Raw genomic sequence first — 19565 nt, 5'->3', positions numbered from 1 at the left:
GTGAAACTGCTGGCATGTTAGCATGAATCGAGACAGTGGCCCCAGCCGGTACTGGTCATTGTTCACTGCCAGACACTCTCAGGAAAAAAGATTCCAATTCCACTTAAGAAGGTCTGTGATGAAGCGGTAAAATTAATTTTATTAAATCTTGTCCCTGCGAATACTTTTTAAATTTTCTGTGGGATAGAAATGGCAAGTATTCTTACTGCATACCAAAGTGCAGTGATTTGATTGAGGAAAAGCAACTTCAATTTGTTGGAGCTGAACTGGCAACTTTTTCATGAAACACCATTTTTACTTGAGAGAGTAACAACTAAACTCTAGCCATTTAGTCTTGGGTATTTGGCAGACATTTTCTTGAAAATGAGTAAAATTCACTTGTCACTTTAAGGAAAACAACTGACAGGACTTATGGCCAGTCATAAAATTTGAACTTTGCAAATGAGGATTTGAGAAAACTTATATTTGCTGCTGTGAGATTCCTAGTATCTAGAGACTTCTTCAATCAATGAAGATATTAACAAAGTGATTTTTTGATCTTACATAATGGAACAAGTTAACATTTGGAAGATCCATATAACCCAATGAACCTTGTTTTCCAAATGACTAATGCATAATGTGACAACAATCACACATGGATAAATGATCCATTTCAAGTGCGAGTTGAACCAGTGGATTTTAATGTAACAGAGTATGAAAGTTCATCAGTTTGGTACCAGATTTCATATTGTAACTAACCATTAAGAAACGCCCACTTGTCTAGTTTTGATGGAGTATCAGAGAAGATCCACAGTTACTTGAAAGAAATAATTTTAAAATTCCTTCCTTTTCCAACTACGTGTCTGAGTGAGGCTGGATTTTCTTCAGGTGCTCCAGTCAAGACAGCGTGTTGTAGCAGATGAAATGCAGAAGCAGATCTCTGACTGCGGCTGCCTTCTGTGAAGCCAGACATTAAAAGAGATTTGCAGAAAACTGTAAGAAGTGCTGTTCTCACAAAAATCCCTTTTGGTTTGGAAAGCAGCTCTTATTTTTACATAAAAATATTTCAATTGATGATGGATTTTTAAGTGAATTGGATATTTAAAAAATTTCTCAATTTCTAAAATGGTAAATGTAGGTAAGTATAACTGACATAGAGATTCTTTGCGCTTCTCCAATTTTAAAAGTGCAAGGGGGTCCTAAAACTAAAAGACTGAGACCTAGTGATATACATTCCCTACAATCAGATTTTTAGAGTGTCCTGTTAGCCTAGTGTTTCAGAATTTGATGAATCTCTAATGTATTTCTGTTTAAAGTTAAAATCTGTGGATAATACGAGATGTATTACATTATTGCTTGCCGTTTACTATCATATTTACTATGTAGGCTCTGCAGAGATCCGTGATTTCCTGAAATTTGTTTATGAAACTGGCTGGCTAGTTCAAAGGTAGTGTCCACAGTCAGTTACAGATCAGATCCCTCGTTCTACTCTTTCCTCCGCTCTCAAGACTGCACTTGACTAGTCTTAAAGAAAAAGAAAAATTGTGGTCTACCAGATACTGTGGAGTCAAGTGGATTCATGATTCAAATCAGTTTGGAAGACAAGTACCTTGGATCCTAGGTCCAGGTTTCAGAGGTTCACTGTGCACAGTAACATATCAAAGGGGCCGGGAAGTCCTTGAATAAATAAAGCATTTATTTGTTCACTAGTGTGAACAACTTACTTTCACATCTTACTTTTACACTGTAGCATCTTTTTAATTATTATTAAGTTCTGGGATACACATGTAGAACGTGCAGGTTTGTTGCATGGGTATACATGTGCCATGGTGGTTTACTGCACCTGTCAACCCGTCATCTAGGTTTTAAGACCCGCATGCATTAGGTGTTTGTCCTAACGCTCTCCCTCCCTTTGCCCCCCCACCCTCCGACAGGCCCTGGTGTATGATGTTCCCTCCCTGTGTCCATGTGGTCTCATTGTTAAACTCTCACTTATGAGTGAGAACAGAGCATCTTCTATTCCTGTGGCAGGCTCTGGTCTAGGTGACTCTTAAGTCAGAGAATATGCTAGTTTGGTATTTACTATCCATAGGAGGCTGAGCTGAGTAAGTGAGCTGTTTGTAGTAGACACTGTTCACAGACTGGAAGCCACCACCAGTATGCTTTGGTGGTGTATAACAGGGAGGGCTGGGCTGTGTTTTGATTTGTACATTTTAAGGAGTTAACTGGCATGTATTTCTACAAGAAAAAGATCAGGTAGATGGGAATTGAGTTGTATAAACGGTTTTGCAGAAGACAGTCTGTCGAGTACTTAAAGTAATTGCTTTCTGGAACATTAAATACAGATATTTGAAAATACTATTTTATAAATATCACAGTAACCTGAAATATTTTTGTTTAAATTTTAGCAATAGTCAAGTACTGTGTTCTAGCTGTAGAAGTAAACTTTAAAGACAGCATTTCCAACTTTAAAATAACTTAAATAAGGCATAATAAAAATCACGACTCCTTTTTTTTTAATTTTAAGAAAGCAAAATTTAGGCTTCGGCTTTCTCAGGTTAAACCCCATACAGCAATAAGTATATGAGCAGCGGATCACACAAAATGCCTCTAAAACAAGTGCCTTCCCCTCCTGTGTTCCTTTTGAATGCTACTTTGATATTTTTGTAGGATGGTTTATCCAAAGCAGTGTTGTATAGTACAACTCTTTGGAGAAGTAATTTGTGTAATACATTTTAACCAGGGGCATTTTTGATTATTGATTTATAATTATATCATAGTCTTACTAGATTTTTCAGTCCCAGTTACTAAGAATCGCTTTTAGAAATAAATAGTAACACAATTTTTAGTCAGATTGCATCACATTTTAAGGTTCTTTGATACAAAAAATATCCTGCCATTTATAGTATTTGTATTACTTTATATTTTTAATATAGACATCTAGAGATTTGTTGTCATTTGACTTAGTGCAAATGGAAAATATAATTCAGAGCTCATTTACCTATGGAAAAAATCTAGCAATAGAAAAATATCATAAGCCTGATGTTGTATACATTAGGATTCTATTGAAGAGAATACCTTAATTGTTATTTTAAGGAGAGCTGGAAACTGCCTTTGTCCTATAAAGTAAGATTTGTTTAGCACATTTCATACTAGGTCCCTGTGAAGGGAATTCAGATGCAAAAGGAATAAAATGTATTTATGGTAGGATTTTTTTTCCCTTTTTCTTTTTTCTTTTTTTTTTTTTCGGAGACAGAGTCTCACTTGTCGCCCATGCTGGAGTACAATGGTGTGATCTCAGCTGACTGCACCCTCCACCTACAAGGCTCATGCAATTCTCCTGCCTCAGCCTCCTGAGTAGTTGGGACTACAGGCACGTGCCACCATACCCAGCTAATTTTTGCATTTTTAGTAGAGATGGAGTTTCGCCGTGTTGGTCAGGCTGGTCTCGAACTCCTGACCTCAGGTGATCTGCCCACCTTAGCCTCTCAAAGTGCTGTGATTACAGGCATAAGCCACCATGCCCAGCCTATGGTAGGATTTTAAAATGGGAAGCTGAAATAAAACAAAGAGATATTGGACGACCATCCCAGATGTTGACCTGAGATGGAGAGAGTCTGGAAGGACCAGGTCAGGTGTGTAGAGCAATCCAGGGGACGCAAATCTTTCACTTATTCCTTTGTGCCTCCCCTCCACCTCCAATTTCTACCCCTCTCCACCCGAAAGAACAACTTTGGAACTTTGTTTTGCCTTCATTTTGCTCACTTTGGGTATTTAAAAATATTTTTCCTCTCTACCTTTATGAATCCAGATATTTTTAAACAAATAAGTTGATCCTATCATAAAAACGGTAATGGCGATGTCACAGGGAGGTGATTTAGGATATTTAATTTTCTAAATTATGCCGCTGGCCCTGGTTTTGTAATTTATACTAGACCCTTCAAAAGCTGATTTCCTATTTTATACCAGCCCAATTATTACTAATGATGGGCTTCTTTATAAAATGGAAAGACTAATAACTCTTTGAACTATTATGTAATTCCATTGTAGTTCATTAGTATGAATACCTGGTAGTTTTTTCTGCATCCCCTAAAGGGTTTCTAGTTCTTTAAATTATGCTCTTTTGTGAGATGTCTTCCAGTTTTCCCCTGTTATGATCCCATGGACAGGGAAGTTGTTCTTTAATGGGAGGAATTAATTTTCTAAGATGCCTAGTAAATGGTGTGCACATTTGTGTTGATTTTTCTTCTTTCATTCTCTTTATTCTCTTTCTCTGCCTTCTCTTCTTCTGCCACTGCCCTTCTCTTCCCTTGGCCCTTTAATCTCTGGGATAGTGCATTGTTGAATACATATAGCATTAATAGATGCTCAGTAAATACTTTTAAGCGATCAGTTGACAAAAAAATAAGTACTTCTCTTTCAGTCATAATCTTCTATTCCTAAAATGCCATTTCTGAAAAAAATAGCTCCTTAGACAGTCTTAGAAATGACAGTACTTACCATGAGCAGTCCTTATTATTCCTAAAATTTAGCTCACTTTTCACGCAGCAATACTGGTACATGGCAAGATGAGTTCATACCTGTACACTCGTAGAGAACAGTGTAATGATATCCCTCACTTCATCTCTGCACATCTTTTTATACAGGTAAAAGCCCTCACATCTCTGCCTGATTCAAGTCAGGCGGGGATTTCTAGAATATGATTTATATCAATTTGCCCAGGACTGTTTCCCACTAATGGGTTTCCAGTTGCTCCTTTACTGTTAAACTGTCACCTAGTTTTCTTACTGTCCTGACACCAGGAAGATGGAGACTGCAGCTTCCAAAGAGGGCCCTCTACTTTTTTGGTAACCAGAGCAGACATCCTTACAAATATTTAAAAATATATTTACCTGGTACTTACTGTGTGCTTGGCACTATTGTAAGCACTTTACCAAAATTAACTTTTTTAATGCTTGTAAAACCTTTGAGGTGAGTGTGATTATTATGAGAAAACAGGCAGGAAGCTAAGGAGCCCAAGATCACACAGATTGTAAGTGGTGGTGGGGCCAGGAGCCAAATCCAGGCAGCCTGGCTCCAAAGTTGATGCTTTTAACCACTATGATATGCCTCTATCATTAAAGGAAATTCTGCAGACAGGAGTTACACATGGTCAAGAAACCTTTAAAAGGTCAGATTCTTCCAACAACACACGTTTTAAGGAGAAGAAAAATTAGTCTAGAGCATTTCAACATATTGACTAGAGCATTTCAACATATTCAGGCCTAAGAATGTGTGTTTTTCCCTGGAAAAGGCTTACGCAGAGATAAATAACTTGTGAAGATGGTAGCATTTCTGTCGGTGCTTCCCTTGAATTAAAGTTATTGTCTCATTTTTGCCCTCTTGCATCTTATCATAGATAATGAAGAAAAGCCAGTGATACTTACAGTATTCTGCCTGAGGAATTTACTTAAATAGACCATTAGGTCATAGGACATTTCCTGTTTACCACATTTCCCCAGGTGACAGTGTTGCCAGACTTTGCACTATTACATACATACAAGGCTTCCCTGTCTTCCAGCTTCTAGTAACATTCAAAAAACTTTTTTATACAGCCCCAACCAACAGGCTTCTTAAAGCTCTTCTGGCTTCCTTGTAACACTCACCTCAAAGCCCTCCCACTGCCTGGTGCCAAGGGCAAAGCCCCACTTTCAGGTGCCAGAGTCTCACTCGGTTATCTAATGCTGCAGAACTTTAGTGGCTTAAAACAACAAGAGTCATTTGTTTTACTTCCCTGCTCCACACATTATTTTCTGGAGTAATTTGACTGGGGCCTCTCTGTTTTGAAAATGGCTCACTCTTGCGGTCAGGCGCGGTGGCTTACGTCTGTAATCCCAGCACCTTGGGAGGCCGAGGCAGGCAGATCACCTGAGGTCAGGAGTTTGAGACCAGCCTGACCAACATGGTGAAACCCTGTCTCTATTAAATATACAAAAATTAGCCAGGCGTGGTGGTGCATGCCTGCAGTCCCAGCTGCCTGGGAGGCTGAGGCAGGAGAATTGCTTAAACCCTGGAGGTGGAGGTTGCAGTGAGCAGAGATTGTGCCACTGCACTCCAGGCTGGGTGAAGGAGTGAGACTGGCTAAAAAACAAATAAACAAAAGGCTGGCTCAGGTGGCTGGCGAGTTGGCGCTGGCAGTTGTCTGGGAGCTCAGCCAGGATTATTGGTCAGTGACCTCAGTTCCCTTGTGTAGGCTGCCAGGGCATCTTCGTGGAATGGTGGCTGTGCTGCAGTAGTAAATGTCCCAAGAGTCTGGCAGAAGCTGCATCACCTTTTATGACTTAGCCTTGGAAGTTACATAACAACTGTATCACCATTATCACAGACCCACCCAGTTTCAAGAAGAGGGAACATAGACCTCATCTCTTAATGATAGGAGTGTCCAGCCTCATTGTGGAAAGGCATGAGAGATAGGAGGTAATGTGGTCATCTTTGGAGAGAAGTCTGTCACAAAACAAATCCATGTCAACAGATCCCCCATTCCGTAACCTTTTGTCTCAGTCCCTTCTTTTTTTTTATTTTTTGACACAGAGTCTCACTCTTGCCTAGGCTGGAGTGCAGTGGCACGATCTTGGCTCACTGCAACCTCTGCCTCCCGGGTTTAAGTGATTCTCCTGCCTCAGCCTTCTGAGTAGCTGGGACTACAGGTGCCACCACCATGCCTGGCTAATTTGGGTGTGTGTGTGTGTGTGTGTGTGTGTGTGTGTGTGTTTAGTAGAGACAAAGTTTCACCATGTTGGCCAGGATGGTCTCAATCTCCTGACCTTGTGATCTGCCCACTTCAGCCTTCCAAAGTGCTGGGATTACAGGCGTGAGCCACCGCACCCGGCCAGCCCCTTCTTTTTTACTTTAGCTAAGCAAATTCTAGTAATTTAGTTTTTACCATTTTTTTGCATGATGTTTTCATTTAAGTATGCCTGTATACACATATGTAAACTCGTTCCTCGTCTGTTTTTGCCTGAATATGTTGTGGTGGTTCTTTTTATTAGTATTAAAAAGGGCCTGGCATGGCAGCTCATGCCTTGTAATCCCAGCACTTTGGGAGGCTGAGGCAGCTGGATCACTTGAGGCCAGGAGTCCAAGACCAGCCTGGCCAACATGATGAGACCCCATCTCTACTAAAAATACAAAAATTAGCTGGGCATAGTGGCACATGCCTATAATCCTAGCTACTCAGGAGGCTGAGGCATGAGAATAGCTTGAACTTGGGAGATGGAGGTTGCAGTGAGGTGAGATTGCACCACTGCACTCCAGCCTGGGCAACAGAGTGAGACTACTTCGCAATAAATAAATAAATAAATAATACTTAAAAAGAACCCATCATCTATTAGGAAAATCAAATTCTTTAAAGAAAGAAGATTCACATCTAATTCACATTCCGGTTTGCATTTGCAGATCAAATACTGTAAGCATTTCCTGAAAAATGACAATGATAATTTATTCTTTTCCTAAAGTAGCCCATGAATAGTGTTGAAAAACAATTCAAAACAGGCTTGGAAATGATTTGCTGTTGACCTGGGTGTGTTTTGCGTTGACTGTTTTATACTTTAAGGACAACCCTATTAAGCATTCATTCAACTAATATTCGCTGAATACTGTGTCAGCTGTCAGGTTTACATTGGCAAATGGAGCCAGACATGGTCCTCCCCTCATGGAACATGTCATATAGTGAGGAAGATGGGCATTAATTAACACATAATCACCAAATAAATGTGAACTCACAACCTTATTAAATGTTATAAAGGAAAGGAGCTCTGGGAGTATCTGATGGTGAATCCTGACATAGTCTCCTGTGATGAAGTGCTATTTTGGCAGAGATCTGAAAGGTGGAGGAGACATAATCCTCCCAAGAGACACATGAGTGTGTGTGTCACATCCCTGCACAGATCCATGTACAGACATCTGTGGATACACATATTCCTAGTTTGCAGACATTTGTAAGAAAGCAGTCACTTCTGCTGCCATTCTGTTAAGAGACCACATAGCAGGTAACCTCTCGAAAAGCATATGTTCATACAGGCCTTACAGAGCAGAGGTCTAAGTCAGCCTTTGTCATTTATGAAGAAGTACTTCATTTTGAATAATGGTGATCACGGTAAGCAAGTACAATGGATATAAGGGATAAAGTACAAGAATAGTTTTCCAAGTATGGTCTAGTGGACCCTGGAGTCCCCAAGACCCTTTTGGGGTATCTGTGAGGTCAAAATGATTTCTTTTCTTTTTTTTTGTTTTTAATAGAGAATGCAAGCCACAGTTTCTGTTCTATAAACACAAACTTTTGTATTATAAATACAAAATAAGAAAAGATAGTGATATGTTAGCTGTTATGAAGGGTGAAAACTTTATATAAACTTCAAAAGGCTGCTTTCTGCATCTGCATCAATGTAATTTCATGATTCTCTACCAGTTTCATTTATAGAAAGAATCTCTGTAATCAAATTATTATTCGTGTTCGTGTCCCCCATATCTGTAGGAATACAGTTTATTGTCTGCTCCTCCACTCGAAGGAGCCCTGCGTCTGTCTAGTCTGCTCTCAGAACTTTGTCTTCATGAGCAGCCACATCATAGAGAGAAGCCTTACAACTTCTTGAATCCCACAGCTTGACAGTGTTATATAAGGATCCTGAAATCAGCTGTGGTTCATGGGTGGGAGACCATTGTACTGATGTCTCCCAACCTGCATGTGAGGTTAGGGATGCAACATGAAAGAACCATCTTTAGTTTGGGGATCCCACAGTCTGATATACCTATCTGTGCTTCCAGATGCTAAACATTTACAAAGTGGAGAATAGGAAATACAATTAAACACTTTATTTCCTGCAAAGTTGACTTAAGATTGCCAAACATGACATCCCACACACTAATTGTATGGTCCCAAGGTACACTGCAGATTTCTTCAGCATCTGACCACAGCACTGAGGGAATTGCTTCCTTGTGGCCAGAGAAGGTCACTATGGGAGTCCTTGTTAGTCCCAACTGCTCTGTTTTCTGTTTCTTTCTTGGTCAATTTGTGGATTCCTCCATTTCATCTTCTTCTGTAGGGACTGTAGACCAGATCCTTAGCATCTTATCCCAGGAGCCACTGCAAAATTTAGTTGCTGAGCTATCAATAGCTGTAGAATCTATACTTGTGCCGCAGTGTAGGGTTTTCACTTTGTTTCTCTCAACATTCCAGTCCCATGAGAGAATAGTCTGATCCATAGAGGCACTCAGTAATAACACAAACTGTGTTTTATCACCCAGGCCATATCTTTTACAACATCCATGTGTCCCACAATTGTCAATGTTGACTTTCCTTCCAAGGACCAGATCCAAACCAGTCAAGATCCATACCTCTGTCCCTTAAATTGAACTGGTCCAGTCATCATGGACACATCATTCTGGTTGGGGTGCAGTATACTTCTCCGCGTATTCTATTTCCACAACTTCTTCTAATGAGATGTTCTCCTGTTCCATGTGTTTGACCAAGGGCATTCGCAGAAACTGATCCTTAAAAAGGAAATCAACTCCATATATTTGTGGAACTCATTTCTGTCCTTTAGTAATTTATTGATGATGTTAGTAAAGTCATCACTTTCAGAGACAGCAGTGACTGAGAAGGGAACATCATCATCAATGGCCTATTTCTTGTGATCAGTGTAGAAGTGTGTTTACAGCTGAGCAATGGCAGGGAGTGCACACAAGACTTGACCACAGAAACATATGGGTTAGTAGGCTGAGAACGGGAGCTCCTGTATCTTAGGACTACAAAGAGACAGCTCAGAATTACACTGCACAGGTAAGCGAGAAGCTGCAGTCTAATCTCGGACTTTGCTTTCTCTCCATAGGTCTGCTCCTGATTTTCATAATAACACTGAGATATGATTTGCCTTTTTCTCATTCCTTTTGACACGAGTGTCAGTGTTTTCCAGAGACGAGGTGGTGTGATTGGTGTGATTTATCTCAACAGATTGAATTCAGAAGCATATATGAAAATTCAGCTATCATCTATTAAGCCAGACATTAAAAGCTTTGCAAAAATGTGAAAGAATGACATTCTTCTTGTTAAATTTTTTTTTGGTTTTGGAAAATATAGTTAATTTTCATAATGATGTGTTATTTATGTTAACATGTAAAGGGTTTATTAGAATGAATTTAAAAGTATTTCTAAAATTTCTGTTTTAACTTAAAATATGGCATTTATCTATAGGGATAGCCCACATAGAAGTTTTTTTGGGGTTTGCAATAATTTTTTTAAAGTGTAAAGGAGTTTTGAAACCAAAAAGTTTGAGAATGACAAATATGGCATTCAACTTGACTTTAAGCATGTTACCTAATCTCTCTGAGACTCTATAAAATGGGGGCGATGATCAAAGTACTTCCCTCATAAAAGGATGAAAGGAGTTCATACATGTCATTTCCTCTTAACAATATATGGCACAGAGTAAGTATTCAATATATATTAGCTTTATTATCATGTTTAATATGAAAGCAAAACTCCCTGGACTCCAAACACTACTGAAGCGCAGTCGAAGAATTCTTGCTTGTTTTTGGAGCCATCTGTATTGTTTTTGTAAAACAAAATATTCCAAAGGGAAAGAAATAGGATTTTGTGATTTTTCTTTTGAATTGAGATATAACAGGAGTTTTTATTGGCAAATGATCAGGGTGTAGAAGCTTGAATCGATGTAGATTCAGAATACCTTGAGGTGCTTTTTCACACCCATTCCTGCTGCACTCCTCAACTCTCAGCCTTATAACCAAGGTTCTGCTATGTTCAGAATCACGGAAAACAGGTGGGCAGATCTGGAAAGCTCGTTTGGAAATTTCCACAGAGACCATAGTGGACTTCGGGGCTCCAGTGTCCTAGACCCAGAGCCGAAAGGGAGGCTCACAATAGGGGACATCTCATTCAGTCCCCACACTTTTCAGATTGAGAACCCAAGACTCAGAGCAATGATTGGCTCACAGTGGCTCACCCAGCCTGAGAGAGACCTAATCAGGACAAGAACCAGAGTTTTCCTGATTTGTAACAGAAAGGATATGAGGCTTAGAATCAGAACTGTTTTTAGTCTCAGTCTAAAGCCTTAATTGGTTGTCTGATATTAAGCAGCTTGTTTACATCTGATACTCAGTATTCTTATTTGTAAAATGGAGGTGAAAATATCCACCATCCCAGAGTTGTGAAAAAGATCAAATAAGGCATCGCATGAAGGTCCTAGGACACTTTGTTTGAGTTGGTATCTTTCCGGGCCTTTGCGTGTAAAGTCCGTAGAGAGAACTTCTCAGTGAAATAAACAGTTCTTTTCAAAAGTGCCTTAAATATTGTGCTTTGTGGCTTTGTAACATTCTCTTTTTTCTGTCTTTTTAGGACAGCCCAGAAACTTGCAGGACCTGTGCCGAATTAAAATTCGACAATGTATAGGCCTTCAAAACCTAAAGCTACTTGATGAACTACCAATTGCCAAGGTCATGAAAGACTACTTAAAACACAAATTTGATGATATCTGATATACCAGAACTGTGAGCAGGATTAGGAGTTATATTCCAGATACTTAAAAGGCTTTTTGCCTTGCACAAAGTATATCCTATGCAATTTCTGATTTGCTGTGAAATCAGAAAGCAGGTATACACTTTTGGGTTTTCTGTTTGTTTGGTTGGTTTTCATTGTAGGGAAGGGATTTTTTTATATATATATAAAAACACACACCACATGCTTGAAGGTCTTAATTTGGTTTCTTGGTCCAAGTTTAAGAGGTCCAAGCTTTGTATACAATACTGCATTTAGAAAAATTGTCTTTTCTTAAATGACACAAGCAGGTTTGGAGTGGAGAATTTACCCTTTCCAAATTTATGGTTTCCTTGGTAAGCACGATATTCTAAACCAGCAGAGCACTTGTTAATGTTTGGAGGCACAGTTTCACCCAGGGGGGCCCTGGGTTCTTCTGGAAAATGCCCTAAGAAATGTTTAAAGTAATGCTGTCACCTCATTCATTTTTAATGAGTATAAATTGGCCGTTTCAAGCTGTTCTTTTTCCTAATTGATGTAGCTTTCGGATGACATAAATTCAGTATCTCTGCTTTTCTTTTGGTGTGCTCTTGTTTTTAACTTTTTTTTTTTTTAACAACTGTAGTACACTACCCTGAGACATTGTGTCTCGATTTCTATCTCTAGTTAGAGTTGTGCTTTTAAAAAAATTAACGGGAAAGAAACTAACTTTAATTGAAGCCAGTGTATTCTGTTTTTAAAACTGTGCCTGCAGTGCAATACTCTTTCTGGTGTATTTTATCCATTATTTCACTTGCTGGTCATCATTTCACAGCCAGCTTTGACATGCCCGTGAGAACAGGAGCCGCCACTTTAATTTTCATGGCAGAACCATAGTATGTCAGTTGCAATTTCCATTTTAAGCTATGTCTTTTACTTCACTTTAAGCAGAAAATTTTGTATCCTGGTGGTAGAGTCTTCCCTTAAAAATTGTTAAATCATTTGGCTTTAATGGTTCAATAATTTGGAATGGCTTCATGGTGTTTCTTTTTCTCCCAGTTTAAAAAAAAAAAAAAAACTTTTTAAGGGTAAAATCTTTAAGGGGTACACATTTGTAAGTCTGGCTAATTTCTAATATGCTAATTAAACATTTCCTATTTTAAGGTTATATACAGTGAGGCTCTTCAGGACAATTATTTTCTGGGTTGATTGGGCATTTGTTTGCTGTGTAAACACGGATATGATAAGTGTCAGTAACAATGGAAAAGGTCCCAGAGGCATTAGGCATCTAAGATGATGCCCTCAGAAATGTATTCTGTGCTTGATTTGTGTTATTAGCTTCAGAAGAACCTTTTCAAATGTCCCAGTATCGTTTTTAGTGCTTTGGGAAAAAATATTCACACACTGTTAATAAATTTGTTATCAGAAGTTTACAAGACGAAGGGCTTCTCTCATCTGAATTTCTAGATTTAAGTCATAAAGCGTAAAACTGTTTCACCCAGAAGTGTAACTAAGCAGAATTAGGAGTTGTCTCTGGCTTTACCTTTTTCAGAGCCAGCAGTGCTGTTTTCTCAAGCACAGTGTTTGTTCTCTTGGGTGCAGAGTAGTTGTGGCGTCTTACACTCAATCTGCTTGTGCCTAGGCATTGCACAGGTTTCCAAAGACGGGCAGCTTCAGAAAAAAGGATTATTCGGGAGATTACTGGTGTGACCCATAGACTCTTTGGCATAGACTGTTTCGCAGGCAGCCAGTCTGAGTGTGGCCAGTTCTATAACCATCCCCAAACTAGCTGGAGCCTGATGGATAGGAACGAGTAGTCTGTCCTTTTTTCTATAAAAATATTCCAAAAATTTATCTCCAGAGAAAGTCCCCTGTGAAGACAGTTGCCAAGCTATATTCTCATTCTTTAAACCAATACCCAGGTCAGGGCTAGGACACACTAGCAGTCTTAGGGACATGGTGTGGCTAGAAATGAATTGAGTGTGACTTCTCCCTAAAACCCCAGGCCCAGGGATGTGAGGAGGCAGAGGGGTGCCTGGAGTTTCTGCACTCTGAGCAGTGATGTTAATGTTACACTTGCACAGGGCTTATTTCCACGTATGTGTGTGTTAATTTATTCACCTAGTTTAAAATGATTTTCTCTCCCCAGCCATTCAGAGGTTTCCAAACTAAGCCACTGAGTTTGAGTCAGGGAATTCCAAGTAAAAAAAGATCAGATTAAGGTAAATTCTTTGTTCTGTATTGCTGCTGTGACTTCAGAAAAAAATTATGAGAGCTCTTCCTGGAATTTTGAAATTTCTATTTAATGAAGAAGTGTATAATTCCATTATTTATTGTTTGAGGTTTGATTTATCTGGAAGCTTAAAAAGAATGTTTTATTTTTGTTGTTAATAAAATCCCAATCACATTTCACAATAACTAAAATGTCTCCAAGTGGGTTACTGGTAGATTATAGTGGTGAAACCTGCAGGTCTGCATTTGAATTGGATTGACAGAGAAGCATTCCGTGGTCACATAATGAATAGGGAGAACAGAACTTTTCAGAAAAATCAACTGATTGTTTTTTCCAGAAGACAGAGCAGAAAATGTTCAGAATATTTTCAAATTTGTCAGATTCTTTTATGTTTCCTTTGAAATTTATTATTTAAGCCTAATACTAAACCTTTATAAAAATATATTTGGCAAATACACCAAAGAAACCAGCTCATAAAAGATTATGATCATTAATGAACTGTAAACCTCATCTTTCGAAAACAAGGTTTTGTGTTTTGTTTTTTTTTGTAAATATTTGTGTTTATAAATGTACAGCAGAGTAAGAGTGTTTTTTAGATTATTTAATTCCCATATTTCTAAACTATTTACTACACAGTAATCCATGCCTGTTAGTTTGGAGGACTTGACTGTTTCGTTTTTTAATTCATTATCAGTCATGCTTGGAACAGCATTTCCACTAGAGAATTCAGTGTTCTGGCAGTAGCAAGAGTGCACATCTGGAGCATGAGGGAGTCTAGCATGATTTGTCAGATGCACACCCTAAGAGACGAGAATGTGTAGTTTAATGACCAGTGTGGACCATACGAAATTGAGATTCTAACTTTCCTGCAGAAGTGCTCATTAGCCCAGAATGTGATTGGGATAAGGCCATTTGCCCACAAATTTAGCTTTCATGTAACTCCTAGTGTGTTATATCATAATGTATTTTGTTCTTCCTTTTTAATGTAAGTTTTGCTTTGGGTCAATTTGAATTAAAAAAAAATCAAATCTGATTTAAAACATGTTGGAGTTGTATTTTATTTCCAGTCTACCTTAACTTTTTAATATGTCCAGCTATTTGGTGAAAATAAATAAAACTCTGTCCTTCCTTCATCAGCATTTTAGATCACTGGGAATTGTTTTAAGAATATGATGATGCAGAAAACAATACCACTCTACATTGTCACCAGATAAGCCATTTCTTACCCTCCTTTAATTTGTTTAATGCATTCTGCAAATACCAACCAACTAAAGATTATCACAGTGTTGAGTGTATCGATCCAGCACTGAGCTTTCTTGGGCCGTAATCGCCACCTACCTCACGCGTGTCACACCTTGACTGAGGACAGGATTTAGATCACAGCGTTTCTAAACGTAGGACAGTATGCAGTCAAAGCAATGAATCTGACGGAGTTACCCTGCAGGGGATGAAGCAAAACAACTTTGATTTCACATTTCCTCTATAAAACATAAACACAGCTTGATTCAGGAGAGACCCAAAGTGAATATGAATGATGGTGTGCTAAGAGAAAGGGAAGAGGGACTGCTTAGCACCCCATGCAGAAGTGGGATGTTTTGGAATTATAATCTTGTTGCAGCCTTGTCCAGGGTTTGGCACGAATGAAGGCCAAGAATAGGACATTTGAAACTATTTCTAATGATCAGCAGGGGAGTTCAGCTTTGAAAAATTGCTGTGTTGCTTGGAAACCTTGAGATCATTCCTTTTCCAATATGATAGAAGTAGTGTATTGTTTTCTCAGCTGAAAGACAGTTTACAAAAATAGTTTACAGCTATTGATAAAACATTATCTACTTGATAAAAAAAATAGTTCCACATCTCACATATTTGGATATCTGAGATGAAAGAACATGGATTTGTATCCTCTGCCTGTATTTATGTAACTTAATGTAACTGTGTGTGCTTAACTGAAGGAGTAAGAGTGAAGTTTTACAAGTTTTGATGATAGAACTCAACATACTAAGATACAAAGATAATTTTTCTTTATTCTATCTTTAGTTATTTTGTTATTACCTATTAAATGAAACAAAGGTTCAGACAGCATATGGCCAACTGGATCTCATGACTTCTCTTGTATGCCCCTGACAAATAGTGTTCCACTCTTTGTAATATATTTCCTGAAGACCGTGGCTCATTTGATGGATATTTCCTTATCTTCCAGAAGAACTCTATGATTCCTGAGTGACAGTCAACATTCTGAATCACATTTGAAAAGACTGAGGTGATTTGTGTATGGACTATGAAAGATCATCAGTGTGGGAGTAAAACCCTAAACTAGCCCTGTTGCCCCAGTGCTTGGTCTCACTGTCCTGAGCGAGTATCTTACACTAAATGATTAGATGTGATCTTTAAGTCTCATTCATCCAGCTATGCCTAGAGCACCTCGTGCTGCTTTTCAGTTGTGTATCTGCAAGGCAAGGGTTTGATTCATTCTGACCCTTAAACCGTTGGAAGTAAAGGATCACATTCAAGCACAGTATTTCTCTTCTTTCGCAGATGTGACCTTTTAAAAACGTCATCATTGGTAGTTATTGTAAGTTTATTTTATTTTATTTTATTTTAGAGACAGAGTCTCACTCTGTCGCACAGGCTGGAGTGCAGTTGGCACAGTCTTGGCTCACTGCAACCTCTGCCTCCCGGGTTCAAGTGATTCTCCTGCCTCAGCCTCCCAAGTAACTGGGATTATAGGTGTGCTCCACTACGCCCGGCTAGTTTTTGTATTTTTAGTAGAGACGGGGTTTCACCATGTTGGCCAGGCTGGTCTCGAACTCCTGACCTCAAGTGATCCACCCACCTCAGCCTCTCAAAGTGTTGGCATTACAGGCGTGAGCCACCATGCCCGGCCTGTAAATATATTTTCAATCTTGATTCCAGTATCTTGAAAATCTCACTTGGAACCTTTATGTTTCCTTTTTATTAGAACACTGTTTTAAATTAAAAGTGTAGCGTTATGTTACATTAAGAAGTAATGAAGTTATTCACTTTTTTGCGAAACTAGTTTATGAATCAGAACAGAGATGGCTGAATTTGGACAATGACATTCAGTTTAAGTTGAGAAATTTGGTTATGTGATGAGTAGACTGACACAGAAGTACTCCAGCTGCAGAGATTTCCTATTTTATCTGGCAAATGTAGTCATATTTTTCTTGCTGCTCAGTTTTGAGCTAATGTTGCTTTTCTTCCTCTAATAGTTTCAGGTCAGGTCACTTCTTAGTTTTCTTTTTCTTTACCAGAAAAAAGAACAGTTGTGGGGCATGGACTTACTGTACATGACCATTTTAGATTTCTCTAGAGAGTTTCTAGATTTTCCCTCTCTTCATTCTGGTCACTTAACCCTTTAGTGAGGTACACGCCTGTGTACAAGGTGTAGACTCAGCCTCATCAGGTTGTTTTAGTGTGCTGATTTTAGAGTTCCCAAATGGCTTATTTTCTCTGCCTTACCTGAGTAGAAATACAGCTTATCATTTTGGAAGAATGCCTCATCAGTTGGCTACAGCCATTTTCCATCTTGTGTAGCACCAGAGAACAAATTGCATTTCTTGCTGGTTTACCACTGGTGCTCTTAAGAATTCATTTGCTATGAGTCCACTGGGCAGAGAGTTCCTTGAAGACAAACACTGGGTCTTATTTGCCTGACCCTCAAACAGTATTTGCCAACAGAATCCATTTTCCAGGGCCTTAGTGGCATATGGCATTTGGTCCCTAGCATGTTAACTTTGTTCCTTCAGGGCTCCAAGGAAAAGAGGGCCAGGTCGTTCATAGCTTTAAGTCTCAGGCCCTCCTAATTCCCACCAGTCTTGCCTTTGGCTCTTCCTTCTTCCCTCCGCCTCCTCTCTTCAGCCTCCCTGCTGTCAGCGTCACCTGGCAGTGGAGCCTAGCTACTGGTCTCATGTGGGCACTGAGACCTTCAGCAGAGACCACTGGATTTTGGTTGCCAGGAATTGTATCAGTCAGGATTCTCCCTCCCTGAGCCCCCACAGTGCTGCAAGCCCCCGAAGGAGGCAGGGCAAGGCACAGTCTAGATGGCTGACTCAGAGCTGCCCCCAGGCACCTGCCTCACTGGAGTATCTATGCAGGCTCCGGCTGTGCTTGTACAGCGCTCTCCGTGAAGCTGGATGGGGACTGAGGTGGATCCCCCCGCATCTCTACGCCGTGTTGCTTTTTCTCCATTGTTTCATACACCGCATGGGTGGTATTCTTACATAGGAAAGCCCTGGCCGACTCGGTCCTGGTTTGACCATTTCTGCCCTCTTTAGTGCCTGGCTGGCACAGTGCCTTTCACACTATGGATTTTCACTCCCGCAGATTTTCAAGTGAATCTGGTCCAAACCCTTCCTTGGGCAGGTGGGAAAGCCAGGCCTTCTTATGCTCTTAGCTGGTCCTCACCATCCCTGAATTGGTGTCACTCCTCTCCTGCTGGCATCAGTTGGTTTCCACGGAATGGAAATCACCCCATTATGAGGACAGCAATAATAGAATGAGACCCATCTTGGCAAAAGTTGGCAAGGCTTAGGATTTCACATGTTATACTTCCTGGATTTAAAGCCCACACATCTATAAAAATGCCTGTAATTTCCTATAAAATGTGGCCCAAGAGTTCAGTCTTAGCCTCCACCATGCCTTCCTTTTTTTTTTTTTTTTTTTTTAATTGAGACGGAGTCTCTGTCTGTCGCCCAGGCTGGAGTGCAGTGGTGTGATCTTGACTCACTGCAACCTCGGCCACCCGGGTTCGAGTTATTCTTATGCCTCAGCCTCCTGAGTAGCTGGGACCACAGGTGCACACCACCATGCCTAGCTAAATTTTTTGTAATTTTAGTAGAGACAGGGTTTAGCCATGTTGGCCAGGCTGGTCTCGAACTCCTGACCTCGGGTGATCTGCCTGCCTCGGCCCCTGCAAAGTACTGGGATTACAGGTGTGAGCCACCGCACCTGACTGTCTTTCGGATAATCTTGACTAAGAGGGAACAGCTTGGGTTCTAGAACTCCCTTAGGAACTCCGTGTGCCCTTTGCTGGCCTCGGGAGTGTGGCAATAAGAATTACTTCCTAGGCAAGGATGCTACTGCTCTCAGCTCCGCCTGTCCACTGTTTACAAGATGAGCAGGATAACTGAACATATGAGCCTGCACACAGAGGCCAGTGGCATGCATACTTGGCTGGCTTTTTTAGCTTTCATTACAGTCAGCTAAGAGATTGGTATACTGCTATCCTTTCATCATATTTTATGATCCCTCACATTTATAACATACACTTCCACTGAAAAGAGAAAAAGAGACTTGTTAAAGAGACTTGGGGAGGAGTAGGGAGAAGAATGTGGATATTTTGTCTTAGAAATAAAGTTGAAATAAATATCCTTGTATCCGATAGCACTTGTTGGGTGGCTGTATATATTTTACGTTGACATTTACTTACGTGGAGTCTTCTCCTGAAGTTTCTATAAGAAGTTGATAAATTAATCTATTAGTTTGTTAGACCATTAGGCAAGTAAAAAGTAAGATTGCGTATTTCAGTGTGCTGATTTCAAGACTGTCATACCATTAGGGTTTGTCCTAATTTATCAGCCTTTGAGACTAAGATAGTGATGCTTTATCCCAGAACTGTGAACTCACATATACTATCTATGGAGCATCTTGAGGTTCTGTGTTTAAAATCACAGTGCACATGTCAATGACAAGGTGATCAGGTCTCTTGCAACTTCCTGTCAAACCTAATACCAGGTAGATTTGAAAGTCATCACCTCTACCACTCCAGCCTCCCAGCCCCATCCCTGGCAGGTGTTTTTAGGACATGAAGTGTAGTGGCTCAGCCCT

The 19565-nt window shown here is 39.8% G+C and overlaps 1 protein-coding gene, 1 long non-coding RNA gene and 1 pseudogene across 4 annotated transcripts in view; 1 reads left to right on the top strand and 2 right to left on the bottom strand.

Annotated features, from left to right (window-relative positions):
* Window positions 1-15474, top strand: part of LOC105499256 (ankyrin repeat and SOCS box containing 7) — a 49931-nt gene extending 34457 nt beyond the window's left edge. The window contains exon 6 of one of the 2 annotated variants that reach the window (XM_011771775.2): window positions 11369-15474. In XM_011771775.2, coding sequence (XP_011770077.1) covers window positions 11369-11508 — 140 coding nt within the window. In that variant the 3' untranslated portion in view covers window positions 11509-15474. The other variant, XM_071100556.1, reaches the window with a different exon arrangement.
* On the bottom strand, window positions 816-17337 carry LOC105499257 (uncharacterized). Of its 2 annotated transcripts, none has more exons than XR_011626059.1 (3): window positions 17199-17337; window positions 15057-15156; window positions 816-936 (listed from the first exon to the last, which is right to left on the bottom strand). It is a non-coding gene; the product is annotated as an uncharacterized lncRNA (long non-coding RNA). The 2 variants fall into 2 exon arrangements; XR_011626058.1 differs by lacking the exon at window positions 816-936 and adding an exon at window positions 13024-13156.
* LOC139364144 (ribosome biogenesis protein WDR12 pseudogene) lies at window positions 8461-9219 on the bottom strand (annotated as a pseudogene).
* Window positions 17338-19565: the final 2228 nt, after the last annotated feature.

The sequence above is a fragment of the Macaca nemestrina genome, chromosome 7 (genome assembly GCF_043159975.1).
Source record: "Macaca nemestrina isolate mMacNem1 chromosome 7, mMacNem.hap1, whole genome shotgun sequence".
Taxonomy (NCBI): domain Eukaryota; kingdom Metazoa; phylum Chordata; class Mammalia; order Primates; family Cercopithecidae; genus Macaca; species Macaca nemestrina.
Note: the sequence above shows the minus strand (reverse complement) of the source record. Positions and strands in the feature narration are given on the sequence as shown.